This window comes from Lepidochelys kempii, chromosome 1, assembly GCF_965140285.1.
Source record: "Lepidochelys kempii isolate rLepKem1 chromosome 1, rLepKem1.hap1, whole genome shotgun sequence".
Classification (NCBI taxonomy): domain Eukaryota; kingdom Metazoa; phylum Chordata; order Testudines; family Cheloniidae; genus Lepidochelys; species Lepidochelys kempii.
In genome coordinates this window covers 276469608-276492268 of record NC_136380.1, presented here as the reverse complement: position 1 = coordinate 276492268, position 22661 = coordinate 276469608, and the positions used below count along the sequence as shown (strand labels likewise).

Below are 22661 nucleotides of genomic sequence, written 5' to 3'. Positions count from 1 at the left end.
GTCTGATGAATACCTGTTGCAGGTCATTCTGCCCTGTAGCACTTCCTGTTGATTTAGTGTGGTGGTGCAGGCACTCCTGGTCTCAGTTTCTCTTTTCTGAGCCCCTTCTACACAATCAAATTGAGTGAAAGACAAAATACCCATGCTGGAGATCTCCTTTATTAAAGCTAAATAAACTTGAAATAAAATTCTCTCCCTTTGGGTTCAGGGGTTGCACATCCCTCCTCCTTGGAGCCTGTGGTTCTCAGTCCTGGCCTCTAGTCTCTCCCCTTGTGCTCAGGGGGTGCCACAACCCTCCTCTTGGGGCCTGTGGTTTTCTGGGAGTGCCTCTCTCTTAGGAGTGCGTCTCCTTCTGTGAGCACCTCTCTGCAACCGAGTCCTAATGCTCTTTTATCAGGCTGCCTAGATAGGCTTGTTTCCCTTAAATCAGTTCATCAAGGTAGCCTGGGCCCAGACTCTCCTTAAATGGGCTCAGTAACCCCAGTGATAATGCCCACATATCTTTTTGTTTTAGAGTTATTTGCAGGTACAGCAACATATATAATATCACTGTCAGAGCAAATTGTTTTGGAGACTCAGAAAACTAGTATTCAGTTTCACAGAATGTTTTATTATTCAGCTAGTTAATGAGTAAGTGTTCAATACTTTAGTCTGTATGTCTTTGTAGTATAAATATCATAACCAAGACTACAAACAATGCACAAATGTATCAAGACATAAATTCACATATGTTATGCAGTACACAGCAGGCAGCTATATCCGTTGGGATATTTTCTATCTCAACACATAAATTACACTATATCACAGTAATTGTTATATTTTAGGGCCTGAGCCAAAAATCATTTATTTTAATGGGAGTCTTTCCTTTGACTTTAAGGGTCAGATTAAAGTAGAGGTTCCCAAACTCTGGCATGCATACTCCTGGGGGTATTCAAGACATCTCTGGGGGGTATGCAGGAAAAATTGTGTAATGGTGGATTTTATTTATTAATTACTTTATGTATTACATTTTCATAATGGGCTTCGCAGACAAATCTTTAAAACTCTGGGAATTTGTTATATAAAATATGGTAGTTAATTTACTTCAAGATGTACCAATGAGAACACAGGTACACAAAGACACTGATGTACAGAGTCCTCACCCAGGGCCAGATTTCCAATTAGGCACAGTAGGCACATGCTTAGGGGTGCCAGCATTCTAGGGGCACCTTACCTCTCTAAAATTGTGTGCAACACAAAGGTCAGCTGTAGGCAGGGGGCACTGAAGATGTTGTGCCTAGGGGTGCGTAAGGTGTAAATCCGGCCCTGTCCTCACCTCCAATCACCGTACACTGCGGGTTCAGTTGCCCAGCAACTGTCCAGTCTAACTTAGCTCAGAATTTAGGGGGTTTTTTGGTTGTATATGTCGCACTATAACTATATCTGTACATAACAGTGAAATATGGACAAATGGCTAAAGACTGGTAGTGTTAAGAAGAACACACAAAGTATCAATGATGAGAAGGGCAGGGGTACATGGGCAGCTTCTAGATCTGGAAGGGGGTACACAATAAGAAAAGTTTGGGAACCTCTGGATTAAAGAATTATTAGATAATTCATTCAATATAACAACACCAAAAATCTTTATTCCTTTTGTGAAATTTTATTCTTCTTGATGTTTTTAAACAGCAATGCACCTAGTGTGAAAGGAGGACCTGAAAAAAGGAAGAAACAATGGGTTAAAAATTAAAGCAGGTCAGTTTTTTATGCTCATTCATATCTAAATTTAATCTGTTGCAGTTTAGAGGCCAGATCCTGCTCCCATTGATGCCACAGTAGGCAGAACAACAGGAAAGATAGACCAGTGGTTAGAAATGCTAACATAGGACTTAGAAGACCTGGGTTCAGTTCCCTATCCCTTTCCTAAGATTCTTGCGTGACCTTACCCAGATCATTTGGTCTTTCTCTGACTTCGATCCCCCTCTGTAAAATGGGAATAATAGCACTTTCCTACCTCATGGAAGTGTGTTATGAGGCTAAAGACATAAAAGACTGTGAGGCACTATGGGAATGGCGGATAAATAATGTAAATTTTGCCATAAACTTCATCTGCCCCGAAAACACACCAATTGGAAGAGATGGTGAGCAGAACAGAAAATCCTAATAGTAAAATAATAAAATATCTGACAGAGAAAAGAATCCAGCAGAATATACCTGCAGATCAAAATGCTGCTCACAGATCAATTCCTTAAAGGGCTGTATGTCAGAAGAGATGGATAAATCAGTTCAGTCAGAATATGAATTAGTCTGTACCACATCCCAGTACTTAATATAAATAAACCCTAAACCTTTTTTTTATTACTAATTTGGCCAACACTGATAATGGGGAATTCCACTGACCTTCCAATATATGACAGTAGAACAATAAAAGTCTATGGAGATACAGAGTTAGATTCTGCTCTCAGTCTCAGTATAAAACTGAGATAACTGAGTTTCCGACTCAGTGATTTGGGGTCTGAGCCAACTTCCTTTGTGCTCCAACAATTTCCATTGGTGGCAGTGGGACTTTGGGGTGCCTTTGGAATTCAGGGTGAGTCTTTGTTGTAATTAGACACAAATTTTGTTTTGTTTTTGCAGAGTTTATAACTTGTTTGTGATATACTTTTCTCATAAATTTGAGAATGAATTTTCTTCCTCGCGTAACTTTGTGCTGTTTGACTTAGTGCACATGTATCAATTATTAATAATAATTAGGAGGAGAAGAAAGTGTATGGTATCATCTCTCAACCCCAGTAATGGACCAGGACCCCACTGTGCTAGATGCCGTTCAAACACACAACAACAAGATTGTCCCTGCCCCAAAGAGCTTACAATCTCTGTAACTGAAGTCTTCACTGCTCTGGGCATAGGCGTGGGAAGTAGCAGTGTGGGGGGTGCTGCAGCACTCCCAGGTTTTATGGAGGGCCGGTGGCCCCATGCCCTGCTCACCAGTTGCTGGGGTGTTTCCCACGCCTATGCCCTGCTCCTGGCCCTCCACCCGCCCTCAGCTCCCCAACCCCTCATCTCACCTGGAGCTCGGGTCCTGGCCATCCCCACCCGCCGCTCCCAGGCCTCTGCTCCTGGGGCCTGCCCCACTTCTAGCCCCACACCTGAAGCTCTGCTCCTGGGACCCCAGCCACCAGCCCCGCTCCCCAGCTGCTGGCCCCATGCCCGGCCCCACAGCTGGGGTTCTGCTCTTGGCCCTGCACATGGGGTCCAGCCTCCTGGCCCCTGCCCGGAGCTCCGCTCCTGGCCCCACACCTGCCCCCAGCTGTGGCCTTGGCCCCTTTACCCCTGTCTCGGTCCCCCCTCCTGGACACACAGCCCTGCTTCCAGCCTCAGGACGGGGTGGGGACAGACAGGAGTAAGGGGGCTGGCTTTAAGCACCCCCACTACTAAAAATGTTGCAGCGCCACTGGCTCTGGGAATACTGTTTCTGAGGCTATGTCTACACTAGAGACCTTACAGCAGCACAGCTGTACCAATGCAGCTGCACCACTGTAAGATCTCTCGTGTAGCTACTCTATGCTGATGGCAGAGAGATCTCCCGCCGGCATAATTAAACCACCCCCAACAAGCGATGGTAGCTATGTCAGTAGGAGACGCTCTCCCACTGACATAGAGTTGTGCACGGTACCACTTATGCCACCGGCGAAACTTCTGTTGCTCATGGGAGTGTTTTTTTCACACCCCTGAGCAACAGAAGTTTTGCCAACATAAGTGGTAGTGTAGACAAGCCCTTAATTACCAAAACCACCAATAAATAGAGACTTATCTTGCTCCCGTTGAAGTTAATAGAACTTCCTACATGATTTTAATGGGGCAGGGTCATGCCCATAGAACACTAAACTTATCTTTGTGGGTCCCACTAGTTTGTCAATATTTTCTTATTTTAAAAAAAAAGCAAGTACTCTTACCTCTACAGTAAGCAGTGCAATATTAATTGCAATTAAGGCCAAAGTGTTGTTTTCAAACCACATTTTAATATACTCGTCACATCCCTAGGCAAAAGCAGATGAATAGTTATTAACTGCAAAATTATTTTTGATTCCTGGATTCAGACTGCATCTTTATAACATGTCCCTTTTCAAATTTTATGCAACAACTTCCTACCAGGGATTTACGGGTTCTGCTACTTACTCATCAGAAGGCAAAGTCACATTAGTGTATAATGCTGAGAGTTGGGCCCAAAACATTTTCAAGTGGTTTTTTTAAAATGTTTAAACCAATTTTTAAAAGTAAATGACTGAATTAGTTACCTTTTCACCCAAAAGTACTGGGACTAATGGCTGATCTAAGGGGAAATTTGCTTTTGTAAAAGCATATTGATGGATCCTCATTCAAGCATCCAATCACTCTACAATTGGATACTTAAAAGGGTATGTTTAGCTATTGCAAGTTTACTGTGATTCCCACTTATTATTCATCTCAGGATGGATTTATCTGTCTTCTGGATCATTGTTTGTGTTTGTTATACCAGTCACTTCAATAATTAATAAACTGTTATATAGGAAACAAGCTGAAAAGTAAAGAAAGTTCATTGTTACTGCAAGGAAAAGGTATTGTGCAGGTCTCACACTAATATAAACTTCCAATCTCCATGTCTTTTCCTCTTTCCACTTCCCTGATTTTGAATAACAGTATGTGTACATATTCAGAAATCTTGGAATAGTGTAAAGAATAAAGTTTTTTTAGATTAGGACTGCTCAAAGATTTTCTGTTGAACTGTTTTCCAACAGCAAATTGGATTTTTGATTAAATGAAAATTTTCATGAAGAGTTCTGTTTTTCTTGAATTTGGGGATGAGGGGGTTTCTAGGAAAACGGAAAACCAAAAAAGGATTTCTCTTGTTTTTGACTGAAAGCTTTCAGTCTCTGGCAGTTTTCAAATAAAACACTAATTAGTTTCAGTTGTCAAACCATAAATATATAAATAAAAATATCTGGTTTTGAGCCATTTGCTTTTTTGACAAAAAGTCTAAATTTTCCATGGGGGAAATAATGCTCTAATATATAGATGAGAAAATATGTCTCTATATCCCATTAAATGACCTGCTATCAGAGTTAATTCATTGCAACAACAGGGGACAGTACCAACTTGATGTGAAAAGAGTGAAATCATAGAATATCAGGGATGGAAGGGACCTCAGGAGGTCATCTAGTCCAACCCCTTGCTCAAAGCAGGACCAATCCCCAACTAAATCATCCCAGCCAGGGCTTTGTCAAGCCTGACCTTAAAAACCTCAAAGGAAGGAGATTCTACCACCTCCCTAGGTAACACATTCCAGTGCTTCACCACCCTCCTAGTGAAAAAGTTTTTCCTAATATCCAACCTAAACCTCCCCCACTGCAACTTGAGACCATTACTCTTTGTTGGCTGCTAGTTCCCTTTCCGTTGAAATTCAAGTTGCTGATTAGTATCTACAAACTCCTCAATGATCTGGGTCCTATTTGTTGCTGAAAATCTCTTTTTTTTCATGCCATGCCATTCCAAAATATCTATGATTGACATAAGGTGCCTTCGGCTGATTGTCTGAAGAATATTGCCCAAGAGCATAGGATTATGGTATTCACTTCGGATCCTGCGCCTCTCGAATTTTTTCCCAATGTAAGGTTATATGCGATCAACTCTGGGTGTTCTTAGGAAGTATGGTAAAATGTATCTGTTTGCTCCAGCTTTCTAATAACAGCAATCTGATGGCCCTAAACAAGCTTGTCCTTCTCTTTTATAATTAGATAGTTCTGATCTATCAGGTTCTCAGATAATATGCTTCTTATTTTTCTGCTTGGGATTCTTTCATTCTGTAAAGTGCATGCAGATGTTTTGGTGAAAGACAACTCCTAAATAGGTGAATACACTGCTGGCATGATACAAGTAACAACAAAGCTAACAATTATGTGTTGCCAGAGCTTTTATGTTATATTCTTCACTCCTTTTCTGTAGCATAGCTGTACTTGCACTCAGCACAAAATGGTGGACGGCAACAACTTTAGTACCGCACAAGCTACCGGTAAATGTTCTCTCATGACTGACTCACTCTGTGATGCTCCCAGCTCCTGTTATCCTGAGATCTCTGCCTTGATCTAGAGTTTCCTGTGTGGTAGACTCCGAAAAAGTAACAACCACGCCAGCAGCCTGCTCAAGAATGTCTTTGCTTTAATTATGAAGATCATTACTACTGTTTCAATTTTTTTAAAGGCACTTATAGTTTAATTAAGATTTGGAAAGAGTTTTCAAAGGTTAATTTAGGGTATGTCTACACTAGAAATGTAAGTTGATCTATATTAGATCAACTGATAGCCACTGCAGTAGTTACTGTGGTGGTGCATGTCCACACTACCCTACTTGAGTTGGTGGGATGCGCCCTCACCAGGAGCGCTTCCACAGACCTAAGAGAGGCAGTGTGGGGAGCTGAAAGCCTGGTCTCTCAGCTCCCTGCAGCAAGCCCAGATGCCCCACAAGCTCTGGGGCTCCTGATAGGCTCTCCCCCCCACTCCCTGTTCCCCGCCAGGAGTCGGGGGGAAACCACCAGGGGCTTCTTGCCTCCCCGTTTTCTGCCAGGAGTGCTGGGGCGTCGGGGGGGCGGGGAAGCCACTTGGGCTTCTCACCCCAGCTCCCAACCAGGAATTCTCACCCCAGCTCCCAGCCAGCAGGGGGTCCACTCTCACCCAGCTCCCAGATGATAGCAGGGTCCAGCCACCTCCAGTGGAGTGAGGGGCAGCTGGGCTTTAGCTGTCCAGCTTTTTTATCAATTTCATGGCTTCTGCCTCACTTTGACCTAATTGTGTAGAGTAGACCAGCCCTAAGTTATCAAAGCTAGCTACTGTGTTCACTCAGGTGAAATAAAGTTGCTTATTCCTTACTTTAATGTACACTTCATTCTCGGGGGCATCACAAAACCATTCCTTCCTATTAGATTTTGTACATGAACATGGGACGTGATTTGTGTGTTCTTTATTTTCATTCTCTTCCCAGTCTGTAAAATTGTGTCTTCCACAGCATTCCAGCTGGAAAAAAAAAGATCCTGTACTTTTAATGCCAAAACAAATAAAGAACGACACACGGTGCCCCCAAGGTAGACAGAATTATAGTACAATAAGAGATATTAGTAATAATGTCAGTGATGTAGTTTATTCTTTAAAAATATGGTTTATATTGTCTCACCATCCTCTATCATGTAAGAATCAATCTCTTTTCCAAAACAGCCATTGCATATATTTGTAATATGCAATGGCATGTATGGAATGTTCATTTTACATGTGTATATTAGGAGAGGAATATGTTCTTAAAATGTATATTTGAAAGGAATTTCTATTTGTGGCACTAGGGTCATGACAGAACTACTAAAAATGTAAACTGGATATGTTGTTATCATGTTTTTATTCCAGGACAAATGCCAAACATTTGGACCACCACACTCAGCCTTCATCAAGGTTTAAATGTGAGCTAAGAAAACATTCACTTTATAAACTGTTGTTTATTCAGTCAAGCAGTAGAGGCACCAAACTGACAACAGGCCAGGCCACAGTGAAATACTACCAGAAAGAAAAGAGAAAAATCTGTAAAAATAGCAAAGGAAATGGAGTGCATTTCCATAATTAGGGCCAGATTTCTAAGGAGTACAGGTCTGATTTAGCCACCTCTATAAGAGCAAGATTTTCCAAAGCACTCACAACTCAGCAGCTCTTATGGTGGCACAGTAAGATTTTTAAGAGCTCAGCTCCCAACATGCTGAGCTCTTTTGAAAACCTGGCCATTTACCTAAATGAGAGTGGAGCTCTTTTGACAATCTAGCCCTAAGGTCTTCATTTTAGGGTTAGCACTTGGCAAAAAGCTAACTACTATCACAAAATCCCATGGGGTCAGCTCTAGACATCCTTCCCAAAAACCTGTTTGAATATCAGTGGTAGAACTGTTTGGAAAACTGAATTTCTGCCCTAGGGGAAATTCTAATATTTCAACATTTGTTTTCATCCTAAAACAGCATGAAAAGTTGAAATATCAAAAAATTAAAAAAAAAAAACGAAAAGAAAAGAAGAAACAATTCTGAAAAATTTCAATTTGGAAATGTCTATATATTTTTATGTCATTTTTGACACTTCACAATATTGATTCAAAATGTTTCAGGTTGAAATGTCAATTCAAAAGGAAATGTACTGTTTAGAATTTTCCTGTTGAAAAATCAGATAATTTAGTCAAAAATGACATTTTCCTAGAAAAAAAATTTTCAATGAAAAACCTTATTTTGCTGGAAAAACTTATCAAGCAAAAAGCTGTGAAATCTTAGGTTGTGTTTTTCTAACAATTGTTGATGACATCACACAAGAGCTGGAAGCAGAGCGGGGAATGCTGTCTTAGTTTATGATGATGATGTCACAGCACCAGCTGTTGCTGAAATCAGAACTTTGCAACTCAGAGAAGGAAGAACAGATTTTCAAAGAATGTTTGTTTTAAAATGTATCTGCAATGCAAATTAACTTGTAATTGCAAGGGTAGATACTGCTGTGAATTATTTGGGATCATAAATCATTGCCTATCATTTGTAAAGAACTTTGTAGGTCACCTTTTAAGCAATTTATCTCATGGAAAATGATGCTGCTATTAAGGACTTCTAACAAAGGAAACTGTTCATGTCTCACCATGTAATGAAAATGTTTATGAATGCTCTGAAATATTAGTAATAAAATGTTGATATGCAGGACTAATGTGGCTTTAAGTTGCCTGTGGCAGTCGGGGCTGGTGAAGAGAAATATAGCACCAGCAGGTGTTCTCACATGCACTTGGACACTATGGTGATGAGTATGGTATAATGCATTGGAGAGATCGGCATTGCCCCTGAGGAAGGCACATGACAATTCCCTTGTGATTGCTGCAACAGTGTGACTCCAACTATACCCTCTTACAGGATACAGTTTTCAATCCTCTCCATGCTGGGACACCTTCATTAGACAATGTACATGGGGTTGAGGCCATGGCCACATCCTGCCCACATCCTTTGTAGTTATTAGCGTTGGCCAAGGCATTAGAGAATTCTTGCCCTTATGCTCAGGGGCCTAATTAGGCCAGGGGCCTACAGTGACCGGAACTGTGCCTGCCCCTGCACAGGGTGGCAAAGCAAGGGGTGTGGGGGAGAGGCCTTTTGCACATCTGCAGAGCTAGCCCTATCAACCCCATTGACATCCAGGTTTTCCGTTAAAGAGTAGTATTACCTCTGACACCAGCTGCCATGCTATATAAGCCTGTGGCTAAACAACAGTTTTTCAGTCAGTGCTTTATGACATAAGACTTTTCATGTGATAAAAGGTGATAGAATATTTCTGGAGTGGTGATTTTTCAATTTTCTGCTTACAGTCTGCTGCACAGCATTCAGAATATTCCACTCGTGTTCTCTTCCAGTCAGATTTTTGTTCCCATAGTTAGAAATAACGGCATCAATTCTGTCATTCCACAGAATCTGGACCTGTTAATACAGAGCATTTACCATACACACTGGATGATTGAAAATAAACTGCTCAAAATACTGTATTATTAGTATACAGAGGCCCCAACTGAGATCAAGGCCTCATTATGCTTGGTAGTGAGAAACAGTCCTTGTGCTGAAGAACTTTAGTCAAAATAGACAACATAGGTAAAAGGTGGGAAGGGAAACTGAGGTACAAACTTGAAATGACTTGTTAGAGATCACACAGCGGGTCAAAGGCAGAGACAAAATCATCCTGATCTCCTGTCTCCCACTACAGTGCCCTATCCACTAGACCATGTTGCCTCTACTATGTCTTCTTAGAGTTCTGATGAAAGAACGTGTATGTCAGCAATGTGTTGTATACTCTGGTTTCATGAAAAGGCTCAGGGAACTGAAACCTGGACATTTCTGTTATGGAAGGAGGCCTTCAGTGTTTCCACTTTTGGGAAAGGGGATACTGCAGTCTGTGTTTTTTCTTTTACTGACATTCTGCTTTCTCCAAGGGCCACCTGTGAGCAGTGTTGCTTTGGCCTCTTTACCATATATAAGAACACGGCCATGGCAGCAGCAGAAAAGAAGAAAGCAAAGATGAACAAAGTGGTCCAGTGTAACAGCAGCCTCTAGGGCATTGCGGTGACAGATCACAGGGAAAAGTGTGGCTGCACAGAGGGCATGAGTATCATATGATGACATGCTGTAGGTCATAGAAACATTTCATTACAATGCAAGCAAATGGTAAGTCTCTCTCTGCTACCCCACCCCAATTAGCCTATTCATTCTGCAGACATGGCTGGAAGCTCTGCATTGTGAATGATAGCATGTTAGTGTAATTTATTATAATACCAGACCAGCATTATAGTCAGGATGAGATAAAATTGTATTTCGTTTACTGCTATCTTTAAAATAACACACACATGAGTGAGTGCGTGCGCACACACACACACACACACACACACACAATTCAGAATATATCGTATCTGTTCAAATATTCCAATACAGAAAATTATTCTGTGACAGGCAGAACTCAGTCAGCATTCATTACTGGTTAAGAGGCAAATTCTGGTGCCACAGAGAGACCCAGATGCAGCAGAACAGATGCAGTTCTACTGTATAGTGTGGTGATAGGAGCTGGCTTTGGAAAACCTGCACAAGAGCCTGCACCCCCCTGTGCATGCTGAGCCTTGCTTCATGGGGACTCCATTTGCATTCCGATGCAATAGAGTTTAGGGAGTATGGCCAGGAGAGGGAGGGGTCAGGACTGCTGTACAGAACCACCAATTACTGCCCTCCATAGAGCAGCAATGCTGAAGTAAAGTGCGTAAACTACTATATGAAGGTACAAAACAGTGGAGTATCAGGCCAACAGCTTTGCACAATCTGTAGCTGCTGCTTCCTATTGTTAAAAAAAATGAAGGTATGTAGGAGTCAATGGCAGATGCTGGGGAGAGAGGTGTGTCCTAAACCCCAACCCTTGCAGAATTAGGCAGCTAGGTCTGGGATGCAGGGAGGTGCCTATTTCTGCTCGTGATTCACAGCTAGTAAGCGTCTCCTGGAGTCAGGTTCCTAAGCCATTTTTTCAAGAATAGCAGCATTGCACATCTAACTCCACACAAGAAGGCTGGGGGTGGGGGGCAGAGAAATGAGACAGGCTAGGGGACACCTCCTTTAGTTCAGAGGTTAGGGAACTTACACACCATGGGTGTCAGAAGGGAAGAAAGAGGTTTCCCACCCTCTGTGTGCATGCCTTAACCACTAGACTACGGGATGCTCTGATGTGGGGCTCGCAGATGCCTTGTCTACACTAAAGGGAAAAGTCAATCTAAGCTATGCAATTTGAGTTACATGAATAGCATAACTCAAATCGACGTATATTAGATCTACTTACTGCAGGGCCCCCACTACACAACATCAATGGGAGACACTCTCCTGTCAACTTCCCTTACTCTTCTTGATCTGGTGGAGTACAAAAGTCGACGGGAGAGCGATCAGCCATTGATTTAGCAGGTCTTCACTAGACCCGCTAAATCGACTACCGATGCATCAATCACCACAGCGTAGACAAGCCCTCCATCTCTTTGGTTGAAGACTTTCCACCTTGTATTAAACAATATGCATAGGGCCAGCAAATGAGTGAGGATAACTTGATAGCCCAGTGGGTAAAGCATTCACCTAAATGACGGGCAACCCACATTCAACTCCCTGCTTGTTAGGTGGGGAGGGATTGAAATGGCATCTCCCACATCCCAGGTGAGAACTGTAGCCACTGGGCTAAAGGTCACAAAAGAGGTGTGAGTTAGGCATGGACCACTTTGGGGCCTGACTCCAAAAGAGGGTTCCCAGCTGTGGACTGCAGACCGTGGTAGGTGCCTCTCTGCAGCCCAGACTTAGGCACCTATCTGCCTGATAGGGGCAAGGCTTAGGTTACATCCATCTCATCAGCATCTGGTGTTGAGTAGCTTAGGTGGCACCTCGCCTACCATGCTCATAGTTGTGGATCCCATTCTCAGGCACCTATCTCTCCCTGTGCATTGTAAAGGAGCCTATGTGCCTAACCCAGCATTTGTGGATTCCAGTGATTTTCAAGGAGCCTAAAAGTTAGGTGTTGCAACACTTACTGTTGTAACATCTAAATCTTTTGTGAGTTTAGGTGCCTACAGGTTTAGACTGCAGCTGAGCAGCGGTTTTGTGGATTGCAGTGGTACCTAAATCTGGGACTTGGGTGCCTAAGTCTCTTTGTGGATTTGGGCCATAGTCATCACATAGAATTTTTGCATTCACAGACATGCTGGCTGTGCTTGCATTTAAAATAGAACTTAAGTTGACAAATAGTGTAATTAATTCATATATTTTACATGTCATGGTAACAATTACTGTTGCTACAAATTGCAAGATAGATGCAGTTCTTACATAGTGGTTAATTATATCATTCATGTTATAAAGCTCATTACATAAGCTAATTGTCTAATTTCAGCATAATTCTTTTATTATTCTTTAAAAATACATTAATTCCCCATTAACAGCCATTAGAATTTTACAAAAGGTCTAGCAGTGGCAGTGCTAATGTATTGTACATTACCTACACTTCTTATATTTCATAAGAGAAAATACCTTCTGTCATGTGAACTACTTTAGGACCATCCCATCTAACACAGTTCCATATTTTCCCCCACCCAATCATTATCTTGCAGAAACATGTGTTCTATGTGGTCTTTAATTCAGCCTATATGTTCCCTCTAAACTGGGATAATACAATCTGAACTATAGCGCTACGGTCATTGTTTACACAGTCTTTGCTTGGACAGTGGGATTAAATACTTGGTACACGGAAGCCTGCCCCTTTAAGGGACAATGGGACTTTTGCCTGTCAGCACCGCACCCCGCTTCACCTGTGCTGGGTATTGAATTTAAGAGGAAGGAAGTGCAGTTGTGGGCAGCTGGCTGGAGAGGTGGGTATAAATCAGGCAGAGGTTAAGGAGTGGCTGTTCAGGAAATAGCAGGGAGCAACTCAAAGGAGCCCAGGAGGGTGAGATGGAAATGAACCTGGAAAGAGCAAAAGCTCAGCCCTAGGGTGGGCAGAAGAGTGCCTGAAATTAAAGGAGAGAAGACAAACCCCTTGGGAAGGAGGGGAGCCTTTGGGTTTTAGATTTGGATTCCCCAGAAGGGGTGGACTCTTGTTAATGACTTAGTTGGAGGGCAAAATCACTGCAGCAAGTCAATGGCATGGCGAGAGCAGGCTGAAGATTGTGCGGGGAAACTGGGGTGGAAATGCTACATCTGCTGCTCTTGCTGCAGGGGGGTTCTCTGGGATGGTGAGTCATGTAACAATACCTGTGATTTTCTAAAGGCCAAATACCAACGCTGCTGGCCTGTACTGTGAGAAGTTGAATTTTATGGGGAAAGACCCCTAGCAGCAGCCAGAGGTGTGCCATGGATCCCCACCCTTCTGTCTCTTCCTTCCCACTTCTGTATGCAGCAGTGGATTCATCGGGGAGTTACGGGAATGTGGTGCCTTCCCGGATGTCTTGGCGTGGGGTAGCATCCAAGCTACCTGGTGGCTGGAAAGACAGCGAGTGAGCCTTCTCCCAGCCCAGCACCAGAGCTGGCTGGCATCTTCTAAATTGAGATATCAGCAGGAAGTGGGCCCATTAGCCCACAGTGAAAGGTAGTGGGGTGACACCTACTCAACCCACACTCACAAGCACCTGTATCCCTTTCAAGCTCCCCCTGGGCGGATCTATTGGTGCTACTGCTGACCAGAATATCCTTGGATCCTGCACAGGAGAAAGCTGTAAAGACAGTCTGTGGAGGAGGAGGTGGGGAATTAATTTGCATGAGAACCTTCCAAGTCTCCTTGGGTTCCAAGTGGCTCTGTGTCCCCTAATGTGTCAGCATGAGCATACTTGGGCATATTAAGTCCACTGCAGAGCTCCCATCTCAGTGCATAACATATCTCTGTACCCCCATAGGGATTGGCCCTTAATAATTTTAGCAACAATTTAAAATTAATAACAGGTCTATATGATAGAAAGTTTACATACCTCTTCTTTTCTTATATATATTAGCACTAGCATTGCAACTTGGACACCAAACAGCAGGACTATGAGTCCTGGATACTAAAAAAAAAAAAATTAAAAAAAAATATATAAATAAGAATTATTGCACAACAGAACATTGCATGGAAAGCTGCTTGCTCCATAAACTGAAATCTGATCAGCCATGCTTATTATTTAGATGTATTCCAATAAAAGTAAGGAAATATGTCTCTATAAAAGCAATCAGAGAGCACAATACATAGGTATCGCTGCTGCTGCCATTCAGGATTAGGCCACGGCTATATATACAGTGCTGCAGCGGCACGGCTGCACTGATACTACGGTGCATCTGGTGAAGACACTCTGTGCTTACGGGAGAAAGCTCTCATGTTGGCGTAAAACACCACCTCTGTGAGCAGCAGAAGCTATGTCAGAAGCTCTCCCGTTGACCTAGCGCTGTGCACAAAAGCATTTATGTCGGTGTAACTTATGTTGCTCAGCGGAGGGGGGGATATTCACACCCCTGAGTGACATAAATTTTGCCAAGATAGGCTGTAGCATACACATAGCCTTAGATATTAAGTAAGACACAAGTTGATGACACTAGATTTAAAGAGGAAGCTTTAACTTTTATTGAAATAATGAGCAAAGTTACTGGTAGGTAGCAGAGATGTTAAGCATCATAATTACAGAGTAGTTGCAGTATATAGTGCCATTCATCTTGAAAACATTGTGAAACACTTAGGGTGAAATCCAGGCTCCTTTGAAGTAAACTATTATTTATTGGTATTATCAAAACAGCTAGTAGCCTCCCGGCCCCCGCCACACAGCCCCCTGAACATTCCTCCGCACCCCCCCTTGGAGGGCATGACCAACAGTTTGGGGACCACTGTTATATGGGATGGTAAATATTTCAATTATTCCTTCTCTTCCTATGCTTGCAAGTCTTCACTTTCAGAAAGGCCATAAAGTGAGCACTGCTATCTCTGCTGAGCCTGTCCCTGCTAACATAAGTCAAACTGTGAGCCTGCTCTGCGGAGTCTGCTGTGCAGCACACAAGTGCTTCATTTCATCCACTGAAGCACTGCACTCAGGAGACCTGACTCCACAGAGCACCACAGCTTGCTGGGCAGACAGACTATTGTCAGCAGAAGGAACAATGGTTTAGAGCAGCGATTCTCAAACTGTGAGTCAGGACCCCAAAGTGGGTCATGACCCTGTTTTAAGGGGTTGCCAGGGCTGGCTTTAGACTTTCTGGGGCCCAGAGCTGAAGCCGAAGACTGAGCTTTGGCTTCCGTTAAGCTTCAGCTTCCGTTTAGCTTTGCCCCCCATCTGCCCGGAGCGGCAGGGCTTGGGCAGGCTCAGGCTTTGGTCCTCCCTCGTTGTGTTGTGTAGTAATTTTTGTTGTCAGAAGGGGGTCCCGGTGCAATGAAGTTTGAGAACCCCTGGTTTAGAGTGAAATCTGATTGCCCTGTTGAGGTTTTGTCTGAGGGAAAGGGACACTTTTTCTTGAACAGTTCCAAGAGCACAGGGAATACAACATGCAATAGCACTGCCAATTTACAACTGAAAACAGCATCAAGTAGTAAATTAAAGTCAACCAAATGTAAGGGTCTAAGTGAACTGAATGTATTCTCCCCTGACAGCTAGCTGGGATGGGGAGAGACTTCCGGAGCAAACTTTGTTTACATGAGCACACCTACTCTGCATAGATACCTGGCAGATAGAGCAGTATTGCTTAAAATAATCAACTTTGGCTGGTGTTGGGTTACTAATCACTCTACTATTGAGTGCAGGGGTAGTGAAATGCCGATACCAATGTTGTTGGCATTATTGTATGAATACAGAAAAGCAGGACTGTGCTTAACCTGTCTCAGATTAGGGGGTCACCCACAACTGATAGGACCTCCTTAAACTATGGTCTCAAATGCCAGAGCCCTGTGAAAGGCTCCCTAGGAGGCCCCAGACTGGTTTAACCTGTTCTTCCCCACTGTTCAAAGAAAGAACTAAACAGGCTTCATTAGGAGCCTCTTTGTTATTTTAAATGCTGAATCAGAGCTGAAATCAGTTGTGGTGGGACTGTGTTTCTGCCCACCCTGCAAAGAGCTGAAAATTACTAAGAGACTGATGTGCAGCAGTCATAGCAGAGAGACAGGTGGCTGACAGTTGGCCGGTGAATGAGCGAGGCAGTGAGCAGAATGAGAGGCTGGTGAGGCAGTAAGGAACCGTGGTTGGCGGGGTGGCCAGATGGCAAGGAGCAGCAGCTCGCGGGGCAGCCAGCCAAAGCAAGTGCTCAGCTGGCAGCACAAGCAAGGTGTCTTCTTCCCCAGGTGGGAGATGAACTCACACAGACGCACCTCTGAACCCCGAGTCCTCTCTGACCAAGCACAACCTCTGTGAGTAGGGTATGGTAAGGGAGCAGAGAGGGACACCGTTTCAGAGTAGCAGCCGTGTTACTCCGTATCCGCAAAAAGAACAGGAGTACTTGGGGCACCTTAGAGACTGACAAATTTATTTGAGCATAAGGTTTCATGAGCTACAGCTCACTTCATCGGACGCATGCAGTGGAAAATACAGTAGGGGGATTTTATATACACAGAGAACATGAAACAATGGGTGTTACCATACACACTGTAATGAGAGTGATCAGGTAAGGTGAGCTATTACCAGCAGGAGAGGGAAAAAAAAACTTTTGTAGCGATAATCAAGGTAGGCCATTTCCAGCAGTTGACAAGAACATATGAAGAACAGTAGGAGGGAAAAATAAACATGGGAAAATAGTTTTACTTTGTGTAATGACACATCCACTCCCGGTCTTTATTCAAGCCTAATTGAATGGTGTCCAGTTTGCAAATTAATTCCAATTCAGCAGTCTCTTGTTGGAGTCTGTTTTTGAAGTCTTTTTTTTGTAATATTGCCACTTTTAGGTCTGTAATCGAGTGACCAGAGAGATTGAAGTGTTCTCTGACTGGTTTTTGAATGTTATAATTCTTGACATCTGATTTTTGTCCATTTATTCTTTTATGTAGAGACTGTCCGGTTTGGCCAATGTACATGGCAGAGGGGCATTGCTGGCACATATCACATTGGTGGATGTGCAGGTGAACGAGCCTCTGATAGTGTGGCTGATGTGATTAGGCTTTATGATGGTGTCCCCTTAATCCTGCTTGTGGCATTCTCCCTAATTAATGTCAGGTGCCTTCCCTCCTTTCATGAAAAGTTTCTTTTCTACATTCAGACTCTGTGCTTGCGAGTGGGCAAGTATTGCCTCTCAGAGGCACCCATGGGTAGTGTGTAATTTTCTCAGCTCGAGTCGGGGCTCGAGTTGGTTCTTTGTTGCACTGATGAAAAGAAACCCCTAGATATTGAACCCAGCCCTGATTGCTGCTGGATCCATCTGGCAGAAGGGTTATACAAATAATCCAGTAAAATAATCTGGCCTGGTAGCAAAACTGACAATGCAATTGTTTTTTTCCAGTACTGTCACTGCAAGAAGAAAAGGAGTACTTGTGGCACCTTAGAGACTAACCAATTTATTAGAGCATAAGCTTTCGTGAGCTACAGCTCACTTCATCAGATGCATATCGTGGAAACTGCAGCAGACTTTATATATACACAGAGAATATGAACCAATACCTCCTCCCACCCCACTGTCCTGCTGGTAATAGCTTATCTAAAGTGATCATCAGGTGGGCCATTTCCAGCACAAATCCAGGTTTTCTCACCCTCCACGCCCCCACACAAATTCACTCTCCTGCTGGTGATAGCCCATCCAAAGTGACAACTCTTTACACAATGTGCATGACAATCAAGTTGGGCTATTTCCTGCACAAATCCAGGTTTTCTCACATCCCCCCCAAAACAAACTGTTTGTGTGTGTATGGGGGTGGGGGGGAGATGTGAGAAAACCTGGATTTGTGCAGGAAATAGCCCAACTTGATTGTCATGCACATTGTGTAAAGAGTTGTCACTTTGGATGGGCTATCACCAGCAGGAGAGTGAATTTGTGTGGGGGGGTGGAGGGTGAGAAAACCTGGATTTGTGCTGGAAATGGCCCACCTGATGATCACTTTAGATAAGCTATTACCAGCAGGACAGTGGGGTGGAAGGAGGTATTGGTTCATATTCTCTGTGTATATATAAAGTCTGCTGCAGTTTCCACGATATGCATCTGATGAAGTGAGCTGTAGCTCACGAAAGCTTATGCTCTAATAAATTGGTTAGTCTCTAAGGTGCCACAAGTACTCCTTTTCTTTTTGCGAATACAGACTAACACGGCTGTTACTCTGAAACCTGTCACTGCAAGGTGAACCTATACTGTTAAAAGGGTAGCAAGATCTACAGCATACTGTAATTCCACAAGGTGCTGCTATAAGTGGGTCTTTGCGGGAAGCAACCTTTATAGTCTGAAACTAAAAAGGAGTTTTACAAATTACTTCAGGGGCTAGAGGCATTTCCCCTCCCCCCCAGAAAAGAGCTTACTGATAATAAACTAAACTAATGTTGCAAATGTAGCTAATAGATAAAATTTTCAATGTTCTAACATTTTTAAACCCATATGCTTAATGCTCACTAGTATTGTGACTTGATAAAAGCAATTTGCTGCAGCTTATTCTCATCTGGTTATGTATTCTCTTATGCCACGCAGCTTCTTACATCATGATCTCTCATTTTATATTCACTCTCCTTATCTATTGCTGCAGAACTTCACATGTGACACAGGCATTTGGTAGAAAGTAAATAATAATATTGGGACACTCTGTTCCTGTAATATGTTCATTGACCGTGCTTTGCAAGTTAACATTTTAAATCTGGAGTCATTTTACAAGAATGTACTTACCAGAATTAGAAACCATCTGATTTCTTTAAAGCTTCCTAGGAATCCCAAGAATGAAATAAAAAAAAAGGATGAATCCAACACCAAGCAACATATAAGAAATATATGCTACCAAATGGCTTTCAACTGTGAGAAATGAAACAAAATGAATTCATAAAATGTGATTCTTTTTTTCTTGGTAACTTCCACTTCCACAAAACATCTGCCATCAAAACTTCTTCATTTTTAAAAATTCATTGTCCCAACTTTTTTAATACCATTGTTGAAAGACGGAATTAGTGAAGTCACCAAATGAAGTTATTACCTGCAATGCTAGATCTGGCTAAAGAGACAGAGGTCTGCTTTTCTCTTGATATTTCGCTAACTCCCAGTATTGTTCAGAGGAGGTATACACTCAGTGGTGAGCTGGAGCTGGTTCACACCAGTTCGCTAGAACCGGTTGTTAAATTTAGAAGCCCTTTGAGAACCGGTTGTTCCACGAAGGACAACCAGTTCTAAAAAGGCTTCTAAATTTAACCGGCCAAAAGTGGCACCTTAGGCGCCGACTCCATGGGTGCTCCAGCTGTGGAGCACCCAAGGGGAAAATTTGGTGAGTGCAAAGCACCCACGGGCAGCTCCCCACCCCACCCCTGGCCCCAGCTCACCTCCACTCTGCCTCCGCCTCCTCCCCTGAATGTGCCTCCCCGCTCTGCTTCTCCGCCCCCCAGGCTTCCCGCAAATCAGCTGTTTGCATGGGAAGCTGGGGCAGGCTGAGAAACAGGCCGCGGCTTCCCGCTCAGGCCCAGAGATGCGGAGGTGAGCTGTGGCGGGGGGCGTGAGGAGGGGCGCCCGCACCGCAGCAGGTAACCTGGGAGTGGGGTGGGGCGTGCAGGGGAACCAGCTCGCCTCTGCCACCCTCGGCCTGAGTGTGAAGCCGCCACCTGCTTCTCAGCCCTCCCAGGCTTCCTGCCGAACAGCTGATCTGCGGGAAGCCAGGAGGGGGGGAGGCGGAGCGGAGAAGCAGAGAGGGGCAGCGTGTTCAGCGGAGGAGACAGAGTGGAGGTGAGGTGATCTGGGGCTGGGCGTGGGGTTGGAAGCTGCCGGTGGGTGCTCTGCACCCACCAAATTTTCCCCGTGGGTGCTCCAGCCCCAGAGCACCCAGGGAGTCAGTGCCTAAGGTGCCACTTTTGATGTGATCAATGGTGGAGCGGCCGCTCCCCCTGCTCCCACCCCAGCTATGCTCCCCTGCCCCTAGGAGCCAGAGGGACCTGCCAGATGCTTCCTAGAAGTTGCCCCAGGTAGGCACCTCCGGGACTCCCCACCTTGCCCCCCGGCAGGTGCCTCTGGCTCTTAGGGGTGGGGTGAGCACCCACTATGGTGGCCCACGAGACCCTCCTGCCAGGTTCTGGGGGCAGTCAGGGGACAGGGGTGGGGGGTGGATGGGGCAGAGGTCCGGGGGGGGGTCATCAAGGAATGCGGGGGGGTTGGATGGGGCAGGAGTCCCGGGAGGGGCGGGGGTGGGCAATGACCCCCTCATGGGGTGAGGAGGGAACCCGTTGTTAAGTTTTGGCAGATCATCGCTGTATACACTCACATAGAAAGTAGTTCCATTTGTGAGAGTTCAGTCTGAAACCATAGTACAAGGAATTCTGGGACACCCAGAGTTGTCCAGCAGCACATCAGATGTAAACAAGGATATATATAGTAGAGTTGTGTGAACAGTTCATAATGAAACCAGAAGACACTCACCTGCTTATAAGTTTGTTGTGCTCTCAAAATTAATGCTAGATTCACAAACTCTTTGGGCATGGGTCCAGTCCTCCTTAACTGGAGGACCAGGACCAGGCTTCCATTTATATTTTATCATCTTTGTGGACATGAGAAGATGGTTGTGATTCCACCCTCCACCCCTCTACATTGTCAGTGTCTTGTGTCAGAATTACTTTACTGACTAGATGAGTTGTGGTTCTTTGTCACTCAGACAGGTCTTAAAGGTGTGGCTCCTCACAGGTGGGAAGGATCCTTATCTCAAGAAGTAATTCTGAGAGGGACTTCAGGAGTGTGGGTATGTGCTTCCTGCCCATGGGGAGAAGGCAAAATGGTTGGTGCTAATAATGCCAGCAGCAGGAGGGGAGCTGCCTCTATACTCTATTGCAGAAATAAGGAGATGGTGTTTTGTTCCTTAACTAACCTTGTTCTCATGTCATTATTCTGGGGACTTTGCCTAGCTGTGCCAATCCACTGACAAGTAGACCACAAGGTCACATAATGCTTTTCAGGAGAGAGCTTGCTTTCCTCCTCCCTATGTTAGATCTCTGGGGCTAACCTTTTAGACCACTCTCTGCCCCAAAGGCTGACATGGGAGGAGACATCTAAGGTGAACTCTTTCTTTCCCTTCTTCCATGTCTACAAGAAAGATTTTTGGACCTTTGTGACCTTCAAATCACCTCAGTGTTGATATCTGGGACAATGTAGTTGGCCCCTTCCTCCACATTCAGCCTTTGTGGAGGTGGTTGCTCTCCTCCGAGTCTACATAGGAAATAGCTTGTGAGTCCTTGAAGATCTTTCCTATTATTACAGGTGGGACAGGGGCTCAGACCTGGTCTATACCTAAACTTTAGGTTGACCTAGCTATGTCGGCTACATTCATACCCCTGAGAGATGTAGTTAAACTGACCTAAGCTCTGTTATAGATGCTGCTCAACGGAAGAATACCTCTTCAATTGCTGTTCTAAGGGTCTATGCTGTAGATTTCGTTCCCTCAGTTTGGCAATAGATTTGTCCAGTGAGGGACAACATAAATTACAGCAAAGTTAATTCATTGCATTTTAATCCAATGCTGCCACCTTGTGAAGAAATTCAATAATTATTCTGTTAGCTTGTATATGTTTTGCTAGTCATGGAATGCAGAAAAAAAAATCTATTTATAGTCACATAAAATAGTGAATAAATTGTTTCTGTCAATTAGAAGCCACACACCAAACATCATAAGCTTAAGACCTAAAACCTGAAAATAATGGTTTTTTTTAATTAATACAGTTGCTGAATAATATTTACCAAGTTATTTAACTTGTTAAAAATAAATCAAGATTCTTACCAAGAAAATTCCATTGAAGATGCTTAGAAAGTATTTTAGGATTAATATTTTATCTCTCGGTTTCATTCTCCTTCTTTTTCTGAGTTTTTAATGGCTTCTGAAAAAATAATTATTCATTCAACATAAATCACTCGTTCAGTATAATGAATGAGATAAGTAACTCCTTCAGTATATGTCTGAATACAGTTCTATAAGTGTAAATATTTAAAACTGCTATTTTGAGTTACAAAGTGGCATCATCATCAGAGGTGCCAAGATGATTGACACGTCAGGGCTGCCTTATAGCTGTGATCGGTCTTACATTTTCTTTTTCAGTCTTTTCTTTATACATCTGCAAAAACTTTTTGGAGCAAGAGGGATGAAGGTCTGTGTATCAAAGATGTCAGTTATGGTTCTGTCGGCTATACACTTACACAGCACCACTGTGATCATGAAGCTCCCACTTGGCTGCTGCTAACCCTGTAGGCACCTTGACTCAGCACCTAACATTGTTGGATCATATTAAAGAAGTTCTGTATTAAAATCACAAATGAGTTTGATTCCCCATAGTTTAAATTCCAGGGTATTACTAAGTAAGAGGTCTCTTGGTTTTTGGTACTGTTTCTCTCCCTCTCTGTGTGAAACTTGCAAGCTGCTAATTGTGTTAGTACATTCTAAGACAGAGTCTGTTCTCAAAGCAGTTCTTTCTAACAACAACTACTCACACAGAGAGAGACTCAAAGCAATACTCTGTAA

At 43.6% G+C, this 22661-nt stretch overlaps 1 protein-coding gene across 1 annotated transcript; it reads right to left on the bottom strand.

Moving 5' to 3' along the window:
* Positions 1-1623: 1623 nt before the first annotated feature.
* Positions 1624-21992, bottom strand: TSPAN19 (tetraspanin 19). The gene is given in 9 exon segments (XM_078852368.1): positions 1624-1687; positions 3928-4019; positions 6882-7025; positions 9368-9478; positions 14020-14094; positions 18854-18916; positions 18918-18987; positions 21766-21836; positions 21927-21992. Coding segments are annotated over 9 exon segments (756 nt in total).
* Between the last annotated feature and the right edge of the window lie 669 nt (positions 21993-22661).